This window comes from Microtus pennsylvanicus, chromosome 3, assembly GCF_037038515.1.
Source record: "Microtus pennsylvanicus isolate mMicPen1 chromosome 3, mMicPen1.hap1, whole genome shotgun sequence".
NCBI lineage: Eukaryota > Metazoa > Chordata > Mammalia > Rodentia > Cricetidae > Microtus > Microtus pennsylvanicus.
In genome coordinates this window covers 84,071,167-84,085,100 of record NC_134581.1, presented here as the reverse complement: position 1 = coordinate 84,085,100, position 13,934 = coordinate 84,071,167, and the positions used below count along the sequence as shown (strand labels likewise).

Below are 13,934 nucleotides of genomic sequence, written 5' to 3'. Positions count from 1 at the left end.
GCATGACCAAGCAGAGTGCCAGTGAGGACAGAGAGTTAACCCCTGGGGTCACTTAGTAGTAGCCAAAACACTCTTTGGTCACAGGGTGGACAAATTCCCTCAGCGACGCATCGTTAGGAAGTGGCAGTTCCCAGGGCCCTGGCCAGGAAGTTGCTGAAGGGGGTAGTCACAACAGGACCCATGCCCCCTTGTCCAGCCTAATTGCGGGGACACTGGCTTCCTAGCATCTCCCAGCCCAGTCCCTGGAAGGACAGTTCTCTCAGGATTTGCCTCCCTCGGAAAAAACAGTGTGACTCTCCCGCACAGGGCTCATGCCTAAGTTAGACACTTGGATGCATTTTGGAGCCCTTGCTATGGTGCAGGATTCACCCTTCAGCTACTTTCTGCTTCTACTCTCCTCCCTCCCTGTTCATTCCTCCTTTGTAATGCCTTCAGGACTCAATACGATGTTTTACATCCCACAGCACACTAAATAAATGCTTAATTGAATAGCATTGTGAATAGGAGCCCCCTCTCATCTTCATAGCCCCTGCCCTTGACTTCCTCGTCCTACTGACCCTGCTTGCTTCAATTTTCCAGAGCGGACACCTAAAGAGACCGCTTACCTTCTGCCAGATGTGCATGTGGGGTGTGCTTGTGTACTAGTGTGGGGGAGTAGACCTGTCCCTGGCAGTCAGAGGAAGATGGCAGATCTCTTTTGTTCCTTCCCACCTTAGTTTTTGAGTCAGGGTTTCTCACTGACCCTGAATCCTAAACAGGCTGGCCAGTGAGTGCCCAGGATCCACCTACCCAAGCAACCCCATCACTCAGTTACAAACAAGCACTGCCCTCTTTCCTCTGTCTCTGTCTCTGTCTCTGTCTCTGTCTCTCTCTCTCTCTCTGTCTTTCTTTTTGATCCAAACTCTGGTCTCCATGCTTGAGCAGCGAGCACTTTATTCTTGAGCCTCTCCTCAGCACCCGCCCCTACCCAGGTTCTTTACTAAGCCTTGGCCTGTGACAATCTAATCCTGATGGAAAGATAGTATTACTTTTGCTCCCATTTACAGATGAGGAAACCGGGACATAGAATGACTTAGTGTCCAGTTGTGGAGCCAGAGTGTGAAGAAGGCCGGTGCCAAGGCCGTTGTCCTATATCACCGAATGTTTCAGACTGAGTAGGCCGAAGCCACAGAGCTGGCCGGTACTTAAGACCCTCCAGGCCCTCTGCACTGGGCGTCACCTAATGCTACGCAGCTTTACCCTGGCTATTAGTGTTTTCTTTTCTCCGGTTGAGAAGATGGAGGCTCGGGGAGATTAACTCACCCAAGGTGACAAAGTTAGTTATCGCCACATCTATTTCTAGAACATTTTTCTATTTCCCCTGCCTAGCATGGGTTGCTAGGCTGAATTTGCACCTCCAGCTAAAAAGACTGTCAGGATCAAGGCTTGGGATTCGGTGACCTTTAGGATGGTCTCATGGGAGTGATCTGAATGCTGCTCGGCTGTCCTGTTTCCTCCCTTCTCTGACAGGTGCGGATTTGAGAGGAACCCAGTCTGGCTGCAAGAGGAAGGAGCATAATATACATAGTGCTTTAGGAATGCACCTTGCTCTATTGAGTGACAGCTGGACTTGGCACGAGATCTCAGGGGGGTAGGGCACACCTGGGTGGAAGCTCCCAGCTAATTGGCTCATGGGATCCGGAACTGATCTGAAGAGTCATGTATGTTGTATGCAAAAGCCAAGATTCTAAGACAGGAGAAAAGAAAGAGGAGACGAAAAGAATGGTTGAAGGCAGGGCTTCTGGAGTTTGCTCCCTGGGAAGCCCGCAAAGGCTCTTGGGCGAGGGTGGATGCTGAGAGGTGGCTGGCTCAAGTGCACCGAAAAGCATTGTGTAGAGTCCCCGAAGGAGAAAACTCTCTTGCCTCGGGGTTCAGTTGGAGCACCATGGTACTTATGCACTTAGACGTCGGGCGCTTACTCCACCCTCAGCACTTTTTGAAGCATTAAGACAGAACACTGCAAACTAAGATTTCCATGTTAGACCCGAGAGGACAGAACCAAGATAGGATCAAGGCCTTTGAAGGCTACTCCGCAGAATCTGCATGGAGGATTATTTCCCGTCCCCTGTTTGTAAATAGGGACTGTGAATCTGTGATCTGGCTCCTCCTGTGGGGATTGTACTTCACCCTGGCAAGACTGAGTCCTGTGTATCTCTTTCAACCCTTCAGTAGCCCTTTTGAGTGGGTCATGGAAGAAGCATTTACACCACAGAAATTGGCAAATGCTACTAGACTCTCCCCGCCCCAGCCACTTGCCTGCACATCAACCTAGGGCATGGTGTATTTATGGGGCACTGTCTAACCTTTTTAATTAGTGCCCTCAACAAGTATTATAACACCCTCTTTGCCTAAACTGCTAAGGTTGGTTTGTGTGAAGTGTTGGGACAGAGCAATGAGCAAGATTGACAGAGACCCAGCCCTGTCCTCATGGAGTTAACAGTCTAGCAAGTGGAGGGCACGGGAATGTTAATCCCAGACGTTAATCCAATTAATTTAATTGTAATGGCACAAAGGAACACGGGGCAGAGAAGAGGAGTCACCCTCTCTGGCTGATCCTGCAGCTGACCCTCCTCTAGTGCTTTTCCACTGGGAAGCGAAGCACAACTGTTTTACTCTTTTCTTCCTATCCGGGCCCCCGGCCCACAAGTCTTTATCACAGGTAACTTCAGCGCTGCCCGTCGGTCACAGCTCTGAGGGTTCTCCCACCAAAGGAGAGGCAGCCCAGACTTTAGCTGAGCATGCTCGGCAAAGTCGCCCTCCTCCCCCACCCTCGCACCTGGCCAGCCTAGCTCCCTGCCACTCTTCTGCTCCCCAGGACATCGCGGTTTCCATGGGAACCCACACACTTCAAAGGGGAGCGAAGGAGACTGGAGGGGAGGAGGGGGAGTGAAAGCTGGATTAACCTCACCCTCTTGGCCCCGACTCTGCTCTGCCTCCTAATCCCTCCGTCTCAAACTGCACCCGATACCTGACCACTGTTCAGCCGCGCGGCAGGTGGGGTGCTGCAGTCCAAGTTACATTTGAACTTCTCTGGAAGAAGGAAACATCAGCGTTGCGGTGGGGGCTGAGAAAACCGAGGACCATCCAAACCTAAAGCCTCCTACTCCACAAGCCTCCCCTCTTCCTATTCCCTCTCATCATTGCTCCTGGGCCACAAACACAATTACCCGGGATGTGTATCCAATCATGGGATCTGCTTGGATTAGACTGAAATCATTAATCTGAGCCGGAGCTCCTGGTTGCCTTGCTGATTAGCCCAGATGATGCTCTGGTATGATCCAATTAAAGACAAGTTCTGCTCGACCCCTCCCCCAGCCTCCAGATCAGAAGGGAACCAATACATTTCATTAACACATCCTTATACACAAATAAAACCTTGGGGGCACTGGCAGGCTCCCTTCCCTTTGTCACACGGCCCCTCTGCCTGTCAGCAGGGGCTGTATCGGTGGGGGTGGGCAGCCTCCCCCATCTTCCTCCATCTATAGTCCTAGAAGGGGCCACAGGGAAGACTTCCAAAAAAGTAGCACTAATCTGAATGGGAAGGGTCTTATTCTATTTATTGATATAAGATGTGGACTCCTTGATGTGTTTGGAACAACCAAACTGCCCTGGGCAGACAAATCTAATTAAAATTACCGACCCTACAGGAGCCTGGGCATCCAAGCAATGGCTGCTGAGAGGGCTACTGCTACTGGTAGGTGAGGTGTGAATGCAGGAGCCACTTTGAGGCTCTGGGCCTCGAGCAATAGGGCTGGAGAGATGGGGAGCTGGGCAATAGAATAGGTGTTAGCTCCAACCTATCCAGCCATGTTTGCCCAGGAGTGCCTCTCCTGGGCCAGAAGGCCACAGCCTACCTTGGGCAAATGCTCAGGGCTTTTGTTGGGTTAGCCCCAGGGAAGAAAAGGGGTGAGCAGGAAAAAGTGCTAACTGAAGGAAGTTCTGCACCTACTTCAAGGGACACGGTGGACAGGTCTTGGGGAGCAGTGGGTCACCTCTCCTGCAGTTTGGCTTGGGTGCAACGTGAGCCTGGAACCTTGGGAAGGACTTGGAGCCTGTGGATGTGATGGCCTTGTGAAGCACAGTTTTGCTTTACGCCGACCACGGTGCCAGGTGCTTACGTGGTTGCCTCGTTAACTCTTATTAAATATGCTGCTTGAGTCTCTCATGGACCTGAAGCTCAGTGAGCGGTAGGAGCACAAGCCTGAGCTTCCAGAAACTTTTTATGCCTAGCAGATAGCATGATTGGATGCACAATGGGAATTGTGTTTGTGGCCTAGGGGCAACAATGAGAATGAGCAGGAGACCAGTGGGGTGGGGGTGGGGGGCTTTATGTTTATGTGTGCACTGTCTTCTCAGCACCCCACCTTAGCCTCTCTGATGGTTTCTCCCAAAGGGCACCTATTTTTTAAAAAATTATTATTTTAAGTATAATAATGCTTTGCCTGAACCACAAAGCCAGAAGAAGGCATTGGACCTCCTGGAACTGGAGTTACAGATTTTGTGAGCTGCCATGTGGGTACTGAGAATCAATGAGTCTTCTGGAAAAGCAACCAGAGTCTCTGGCCCCCGAGCCATCTCTCCAGCCTGCAGAGATCCTCTTAATCAGAGACACCCTCTATGATCCATGCTTACTACACACCCCCTCCGTATGGTTCTGCGAAAAGGCACAGGATGAGTCTCTCACGAGCATACGAATCCCCCAAGACCATGTTGAATCCGGAGGTTTGGGGGGACCCTGAGACACGGCCTTTCTAATCACTTCTCACTTATTTAATACCCTGCTGCTGGCCCACAGACCACATCTGGAGTAGCAATCTAAATAGAGGACTATGAGTGTAAGCCTGAGCCATTGGGCCACTGGGTGGCTTTTCAGAGGTCATTTACATCCTCTTCCTTCTCAAGCTGCCCACGCTCACGAAGGCACACAAGAGTTACCCAGGCTCACGGACAGGCAGCTGTGAAATCCCTCTTTCCACCTGCAGCTGCTCTTGCCGTGGGCTGATCCTGACCCTGTGACAGCAAGTTCTGTTTAGCCTGAAAGGGCTAGCCTATGCTTTTCTCCAGCTCCGTCAATAAGACCAGCCACAAACACTGCCTCCCAAAGGAAATCTGCCCAGTTGCTCTGAGTACACAGTGGTGCCTTCTTATTTGCATATCTATTGGGTCCTGGGGTGACAAGCACTTGTGTTTACCTTCCTACCTCACCCTCTTTCCCAGGAGTCCAGCATAGTGCCTGCAATATTAATAGCAATGATTCAGTAGGAGAGTATGAGGGAGGGAGAGAGGACACCAAGCGAGGCTCCTTTGTCCTCCCCGAGAGCTACCAACACCAGTTACTATGAACAGATTCCAGAATTCTCTGGGCAGAGCTCTGAATCCACAGGCAGTGGGCCTGGCTTGTGCATTGCACAGGCAGGGACCAGGTACTGTTTTCTTTTTCTGCAAGACTTAGGTGTTGGCATTAGAGGCAATCAGCTTATCTGAGCAACTAAAAATAATGCTGCTATAATGATAATAACATTACTAATTGCTACCATTATCATAAAGGCATTGTCTTAGGGGTGTAGGGAAAGGAATCACTCTTCCTATTCACTTGTCTTCCTGTTTGCCTGTCTGGGGTGCATCATTCCCCGGGTTACTTGCATTAGCTGTGATGTATCCTGCCAGGGTAAGTTGCACTTGCTGTTGCATGGGAACATGTGAACTTGCAGAGGTGAGTGCAAGCCAGAGCCCAGCCTCAACACCAAGTGCAGTCTTGGGCATCTTCCCTTTGTACCGTGGGAACCTCATGAACAAATGACAATGAAAATCTCATTCAGGTCTGTTTTTAGGTAACTGCACCTTCTTCTCCAACCACACACACTAGAACTAGAGTTCATGAAGGCAAGTGGGTATTTCCCTGAGCTTCACTATCTTCTCATTCAGGATGCTGCCCTGGGTACATGGTGCAAGCAGAATGAGAGGAACAAGCTACCTGCTCTCAGCAAGCTCTCACTCTGGGGAAGGGCCAGGACCCACACAGTCACATATGACGTCTATTGCAAGGCAGCATGGATCTGCGTCAGTCCGAGGAACAGCTAGCTGCATCAAGTTCATTGCTGACAAAGACAACTCAGATCCCTCTTCTTGTTGACTGACCAACTGATTCAACCTGTCTGGACTTGTAGCCGAGGGACTGTGTGTTTTAATAAGCTCTCCCTATTTGCATACACACAGTTTACTTGCTACCAAGTTGTAGATGGTGCAATCAGATGCCTGGTGAGCTTGTTGGAATGAAGGCAATGAGAAACATGGTGAAGAGAGGGTTTGCTTAGCTGAACGGAGGGTTTCTGATTTCATTAGGGGCTATCTTCCCACTTGAGATGGTAAGGGTGTCCTCGTGGCTGACACTGTCCAGCTTTTCCTATCGCCCACAGATACTTCCTGCAAGCAAAGCAAACCCACAGTGGGGTAAGTGGATTCTGAATTGAGGGATGCTCAGGCAAGCCGCTGCTGGCCATCACTGTTGATGAGCCTACCCTCTGTACCTTCTGACCTGCATCTCTCAGCCGAGACCGGCTGGAGAGTCCCCTACCTGTACACAGCTCGCTTGTCAGCCTCCAGCTGGGCCTGGGGATCGATGGGGGCACTGGGCACAGGCGTGCTGGCGGTAGCTGAGGGTGCTGAGATGTGGACAGGCTGGGCCTTGGAAGGTGGCTGGGTAGTGGCTGTCATCTGCAGAGAGAAGAAAGAGGAAGGCAGATTAGAGGGAATGAGAGGTCTTCCTTGGGCTGTGCTGTGCCTGGGAGGGAGAATGTGGGCAAGAGAGCTGCACCTATGCAATGCATTTGCTGCAGTGGGCAGTAACACAGTCTTCTCATTCGTTTAAATGAATATGGTCTAGAAAACAACATAATAACCAGGGAATGGATGCCCAACACACTTTGAAAACAGATAAATTTATTTTATTTCACTGAGACAGGGTCTCTTGTTGCTTTAAAACTTGATCTGCTGCCGAGCTCATCTTGAATGTGTAAGCTACCTGTTTCCACTTCCCAAACACTGGGATTACAAGTGTAGCGTCTGGGTCTTGACCTGAGAAGTAGTTCTTACTGTAAATGTTATTATTGTTGCCCAGAGGTGAAAACAAACAAAAAAACCCCAAAACTACAATGCAATAAACTATTTAAATTATGTTGATGAGTCTTTTGTGTTTGAGTGGTTTTGTGTATGAGTTCATGTATGTTTGTGTACCACATGTATGTCTGGTGTTCTTGAAGTTCAGACAATGGCAGTGGGTCTCCTGAAACTGGAGTTAAAGATGGTCGTGAGGCACCATGTGGGTACTGGGAACTGAACTCAAGTCCGTCGCCAGAGTGTCAAGTGCTATTAACCACTGAGCCACCTCTCTAGCTCCTGTCTATGGGTCTTCTGAATAGCAATGAGTTTGATAAGATAACGTTAAAAAGCAGGAAAAAGAGGCTGAATATTTTTTCATTTGAGCAGTTTTATTTATTCCTTTTAATACAAGCCAAGAGGTGACCTTCCAGGAGTTTGGATGGCTGCATGAATGGCCCTCCAAGTATGGCTTCTAAGGCCACTTGAAGATGAGCATTTATGGGCAGTGGACAGACATCTGCTCTTGGTCATAGCAATGACTTTAGAGGAGTGGTTTTCACAGTGGATCACAGGGTTTTGAAGGTGTCCCAAGGCCGACAATTCTACACTAACTATACCAATTCCTTTTAATATAATACGTTGAATTTTCTGACTAAAGTTCATTTAAAGAAATGGTCCAATATCTCTAAAAATTTGAAAAGCATTATAACCAAATTTAATTCTATTGTGTTCTCTTAGTTAAACAGACCCCTAAGAGGGTGACGTGTCAACATACCTGAGGTTCTCCTCCATCCACCTAGCCCTCACACCATGATAGCCCTTGTCACATTGTTCTTGGACAGAGCATACGTCTGGCTCGGACTCTATTGCCCTAGTCACCACCAACTGCACTCAACTGACCATATTTAAACAAAAATGACTGAGGTTTGAAAAAAAAATTGTCAAGAAAAAGAGTCAATGAATAAATGAATGAATATTCAGAATCACAGCTTGGGTGTTCCTAATAGGACCTATGTCCCTGCTTTATAGAAGAAAAAGGGTTTTGTGAACACAGCATATAATTGCTATGTGTATATCCCCAGGTGCCAACCTTTAAAGAAAAACTCGGCCCCTCTCCCCTTGCTTTATTCTTCCTGTCTGTTCCTTACCGTGACCATAAGCTATATGTATATTTGATTGTTTTCTCTTCACCCCTCTCTAAAACTCAAGGAGGGCTCATAGCAGTTGGATTCCATCACTAGTATTAGATAAATGTTGAATCAAGGGATTAATGAATGACAGAGGATAAATGAGACACTATAAAAAAATATGTTTTACTATACTGTATCAATTTTGTCAAAAGGAAACATCCCTGCCACTATGGGATACACATGCAAACTGGTTGCTGAGAGGGCTTGGTAGAGCGCATAGTGCCTCGAAGCCAGGAGACAATTACTTGTCCCTTTATTAACCTTTGACCTCAGACAAATCCCTTAAATTGCCTAAGCTCCTGTTTTCTCATCAGTATGCATTTAGGATTGGTGGTCTTTAAAGAGGTGCTACATGGACGAAGAGTGAGGTAAATATTGCACTAGACTTCCCGCCGCAGAGAGAGGACATACGCAGTGAAGACGGTGGTCCTCGTCACCCTGATCTGGCCCTTGCATTAGACTTCCCGCCACAGAGAGAGGATACACAGTGAAGACGGTGGTCCCGGTCACCCTGGTCTGGCCCCGGTTCTCTCATCGGTCCCCTCCAATGGGCATGTTTGCAGGTGCTTCCAGAGTCCCTGCCACATACTAGGCACTGTGCAATGCTCTGGGCTTGCCGAGAGCAGTGCAGGCAGCTTGGAAAATTTGGCAAGATCATTAAACTGGCAGATGAGGAAACTAAAGTGTAATTCTCCCAAGCAACGCATCTCCCACTGTATGTGGCCCGGTGGACAATGGCTTGGACAGTGAACTATACCTCACTGACGATAATTAAAGGACGTATGTCAGCATCTGGGAAGTTTCTAGGCAAAGGCTACATGCTTTCTTTTGGTTTTCTTTTCTTCTTTTTATTTTTCTTTCTTTTCTTTCTTCCTTTTTTTAAACATTTTTCTTGGTGATGGAAAGGCTGTCTAAGGAAATGTTCAACAAATTTGCAGATGATGAGAAACTTGGACCCAAAAGATCCTTACAGATTTGGATGATAGGGTAAGCCTAATAAGATTATTTTTCATCTAATAAGTTTAAATTGAACACTTCTAAAAATAAAACATAATCAATAGTATACGTGCAGAACAGGGGATACAGGGTTAGTATCAATGCATTAGCTGATGGCTAGCTCGATAGAGCCCAGGTGTAATGCGTCTGTGAACAAGGAACAAGCAAATCCCAACATGAAGTAATGCTATCTGAGGGCGCACTAATGAAAGCCCAGTGCACAGAGTGAGGGGGTTAGGACCCTGTTTCCCTTCGGATTAAACAAACACATGGAGGGACATTCGGAGTACAGCTGTCCAGCATGGTGAAGGGACCCTGTAGTTTGTTGCATGAAGACTACCTGAAAGACGTTGCATGTGGAAGCATGCTGTTGCATGTGTAAGCATGGTTTGGTAAGCAGGGAAAATGGGGGAGACATGAGATTTCCCCCCTCAACATCTGAATGAGGGGGTTATGACGGAACACGGGAGTTGTAGAATGCACTCTCGTCCTGATGCAAGCACAACCACAAAGCTTATCCGTGGAGGAAAATGTCAACACACCGGTACACTCGGCTGTGCCCACTAAGTAAATTGTCTGGTGTCCTTGAAGGCATCCAGAGGCCTCTACTAATATGAGCCCGTGGAGCAGAGAAGCGTGAGGAAGGTACTCCTCTGCCTGATTGGGGAAAGGTAGTGGAAGGCCCTGATGGGATAAAGATGAATGCTCAGAATAAAAATTAAATCAAAATCGGCCATTTGCAGATCTCCTGAGAGACCCTGAGAGACTGTTAGAGGGTGGGAGAGACCAGAGCTGGTTTGAGAAGGAGAATGGCTCAGAGTTAAATGTCTCATGGGAGCCGATCCAGCAAAGTCTGCATTTCTTTCAGGTTTGGAGGGTGAATGTTTACTTCCAAACAGGTTTCTTTGGCTAGCCATTTCCAAAGACCTGGAATTCAAATAGGACCAGTCACTGTTCACAAGGTCAGAGGCTCTACAGGGATACGGGGTAATTTGAAATCCACTTTAGGGGCAGTAAAGTCTAAAGAGTAGGAGCAGGGGCAGAATCTGGGTGAAGCAGGGCAGGACATGGCTGTTAAATGGCCTCATGGAACGGCCTGTGAAAATTGATGGTTGAAGTTTTCAGGAATTTTGCAAGCTGGTTGACGTCTGGGTGCCTTGAAATTGGCCACGGTGGGAGCACTTACAGCAAGGAAATTGGTGAATGGTGCAAATCAGGGCTGAACCCTCCTCTCCAAACCCTGCCCCAAGAGCTGACTGTTAGTTATTCACCAGCACACCACTAATTCCAGGGTACTCCCCAGGTGACTTCCTTCCACTCTCCTCGGCCTGACATGGGAGGAAACTAGCCTTCATATCCATCCACAAGGCCATTCAGTACATTCCCAGCTGGTCTCAAAGCCACTCCAGACCCTGGCGTTTCCTTTAAGGAAATTCTACCTGGCTCATTGGGGATGAGGTAGGGATGATACTAACACAAACATGCAGCACCGTCCCTTTAAAGGTAGAGGAGGTTAGGACAGAGAGGAGAAGGAAGGCAGAGTTGAGCAGTGCTCTTAGAGCAGACTAGGGGATCAGAAAAGACTCAGGCAAGTGAAGCAGCCTGAACCAGGCCTGGGTTTGACGATCCTCTATGGGTTCTTAGTGATGTTTTGGCACAAGTCTCCTGACATTATTGTATTTCCCAATGTGGAAAAAATTCCTGCTCTACAGGCTGTGAGGCCTCATTAAGAGGACAAGATCATGTCTAGAAGAAAGGGCAAGATGGTGTTGGCCCATCTATGTGATTCTTGCCTCTTCTCTTAGCTGTGGGTGAAGACCCCGAGACCGGCACCTGCCTGCTTCCCTTTCTTCAACATGAAAATTACCAAACTTCTCTGGGTCCCCAACATGGAACCAGTGCAGCCCAAACCCCAGAGCTCAAGGACTCCCGTCCCAGTCATTCTCCCTCGCTGTCTCCTTTTTTCTTCTGGTGTGAGCGTGGATGATTTCCCTATATGTATGCTTGTGCACCACATGCATGCCTGGTGTCCTCAGAGACCAGAAGAGGATGTCAGAGCCTCTGTAACTGCAGTTGCAGACCCTTGTGAGCTGCCATGTGGGTGCGCTGACTCCAGCCTAGCTCCTCTGGAGAGCAACAGGTGCTCTTAGCCTCTGAGCCATCTCTTCAGCTCCCTTGTCCCGGTTCTTAAGTGATTTCTCCTCTCTCCCTCCTCTAAGTGGGAAGAGTTGAGGCTCATGAAATACATGAATAGATATATCTAGGGGAGCTAAGAGAGCCAACTCTTCTGACAGTCTTGTCTTCATGCCAGGATGAGTTGAGGAATGTCTGGATGGATGTAAAAGAGGCCAGAAGGTGCCACTCTGGTGCCTTCTCTAGTGCTTGCACGACACCTTTCCCATTAAACACCTCCCTTCTCCAGTTTCGTCAGCATCTAGGCGAATAATAAAAGGCTGCAGCAGGCTCTCATACTGAAGAGCAATTCTGTGCCGTTCCCCTGTCCACTTTAAGACAAGAAAACAGACGTGCACGCAGCTGACGAAACTCCTGGAGATCCTTGTTGCCGGTGTCTTTCGCCCTACAGATTTCTCGCACAGAATTTCAAGTCAATTTCCCCAACAGTGACTGTGCTGAAAGCCCTTCTAACAGGTGGAGCCTAAGTAGAGAAGTGTGGAGGGCTTATTAGCCCAAAGTGGCCTACTGCTGTGCTGCTTTTTCTCTTGGAGGCCGCAGAAGGATGGACCCTCCAGGGACCGGAAGCTAGAGAAAAAAAGCGGATGACTAGGGGCGTCAACCCTGAGCTCTGAATTGCTGCCAACAGCCAGAGCCAACTGGGAATTCTGCTCTGATATCACAGAGGTGGAAGGCCGTAGCCTTGAGTGGAGAACCCCAGCAAAGTCTCCCTAGAAAGGCGCTGTGCACTGCAGAGAGCAGGGGTATGGGCATCACACAAAAGAAGCCCTGGATCTCACCCTTGATGCAGACTGCTGGGCAACTTTGCCTGTGTAACTTTCCCTTCTGATGCATTATCGGAGGAACGGGAGTGATATTCCTTACCCTCTATCCCTGCTGAGAGGGCAGCTGTCCCTTTGTGGTCCTGACAGAGACACCTCAGAGTGGGCAGGACACCTGCTCCGTGCTTGCATGACTGGGTGGCATGGTTCCAATGATCTGCCAGCTTGTCTGGCTCTCCTGTCAGACTGGAGGATGCGTGAGGGCAGAGGCCAGGTCTTGCCTGTGTATTGCTGTAGCGCCGCTGTCTGACACAGTGGCCACCCAAACTCTATGGAACTTAGGAGTGGATGGTGAGGAGCAGCTAGGACCTCCCATCATGCACTGCTACCTTTCTAGCTGACCCCAAAGGCCTCGGATCATAATGGGGGAAGTCTCTGACCACACACGGATTGGAGCAGTGGGCACCTTGCCAAGAACTGGAGCTAATGGATCTCGGCAGGATGTGCTGAGGTGGGCATCTCTTTTACACAGGCTCTTTCTGCCTGTGAGACTTGGGCAACTTCTTCAACCTTTCCGATCCCTGTCTATAAAATGGGAAGAATTCTTTATACTTACCGTGAGAGGTGGTTAGAATGAAATGAGGTAATGCATGGAGAAGCAGCTGGAACTTAATAAGCCTCAACATGGCAGTGACTGTTAACATAATCCCTGTACCTTAAATCCTGCACCCCACTAGCTAGTTGCTTCTCTTCTCCTCTGTGGGTCCGCCAAAAGAACCCACTCTGTAATACTCCCGGGGAGGTGGGGCCATAGAATGATAGAAACAAACACCGCCAGTCATCAACCGTCCCCTTGTGCAGGGGACTCAGTTCCAGAGAGTTCCAGGTGCCCTCTCAGTTGCACAGATGATCACTACCCTCTCCATTTCCACCAGGAGGGCACACAGGAGCATGACAAAGCATGGGCGCTCTGCTAACTGCTCCATTGCACTTTCTGGGTTTACCTGCAGTGCTGGGGACCGAACCCAGGGCTTTGTGCATGCTAGGCAAGTGCTTTCCCCATGAGCTACCCTTGGCTAAGGGCTGTGGATTCTTTCTTTTTTCAGTCTTTTTTTTTATCTTTCTTTTGTCTTCTCAGAATCCATGCCCCACCCTCTGCCATGCCCTTCCAGGCCCACACCTCCCGGGTTTCCTCACTACACACAGTATTGTTCTTGTGTGTCTTTGATCATACATCTCCTTCAGACTCCTTGCTACAAACCTTGATTGACCCATACCTGTAACTTCTCAGCACAGACACTTTTAAGACACATCCCTTTCCCAACCTCCTCTGAGCCCTAGACCTGGCAGGAGAAAGTCAGGATGAGCAGTCCTAATGGAGCCCAACAGATTCTGAGTGGGTCCAGCCCACCAAGGGCTTCAAAAGCTCCAGCCAGTAACTGGCACCCCCTCTAGTGCAGGAAAAAGCCAGCATGGATTCATTTCCCTAGCACCCAGAGACTGCTCGAAGACCTATCTGGGGCCGGGTGGTGACAGCGCCCTTTAAACCCAGCACTTGGGAGGCAGAGGTGGGAGTTGAACTCAGTGAGTTCAAGACCAGCCTGGTCTACAGAGTGAGTTCCAGGACAGTCATAGCTACACACAGAAAAAACAAAAG

At 49.0% G+C, this 13,934-nt stretch overlaps 1 protein-coding gene across 4 annotated transcripts in view; it reads right to left on the bottom strand.

Annotated features, from left to right (window-relative positions):
- Pknox2 (PBX/knotted 1 homeobox 2) overlaps positions 1-13,934 on the bottom strand; it is a 275,213-nt gene that overhangs the window by 62,476 nt on the left and 198,803 nt on the right. For all 4 annotated transcript variants that reach the window (XM_075966367.1, XM_075966370.1, XM_075966368.1 and 1 more), the window contains one exon: positions 6,614-6,753. In XM_075966367.1, coding sequence (XP_075822482.1) covers positions 6,614-6,753 — 140 coding nt within the window. The remainder of the gene's footprint in view (positions 1-6,613; positions 6,754-13,934) is intronic.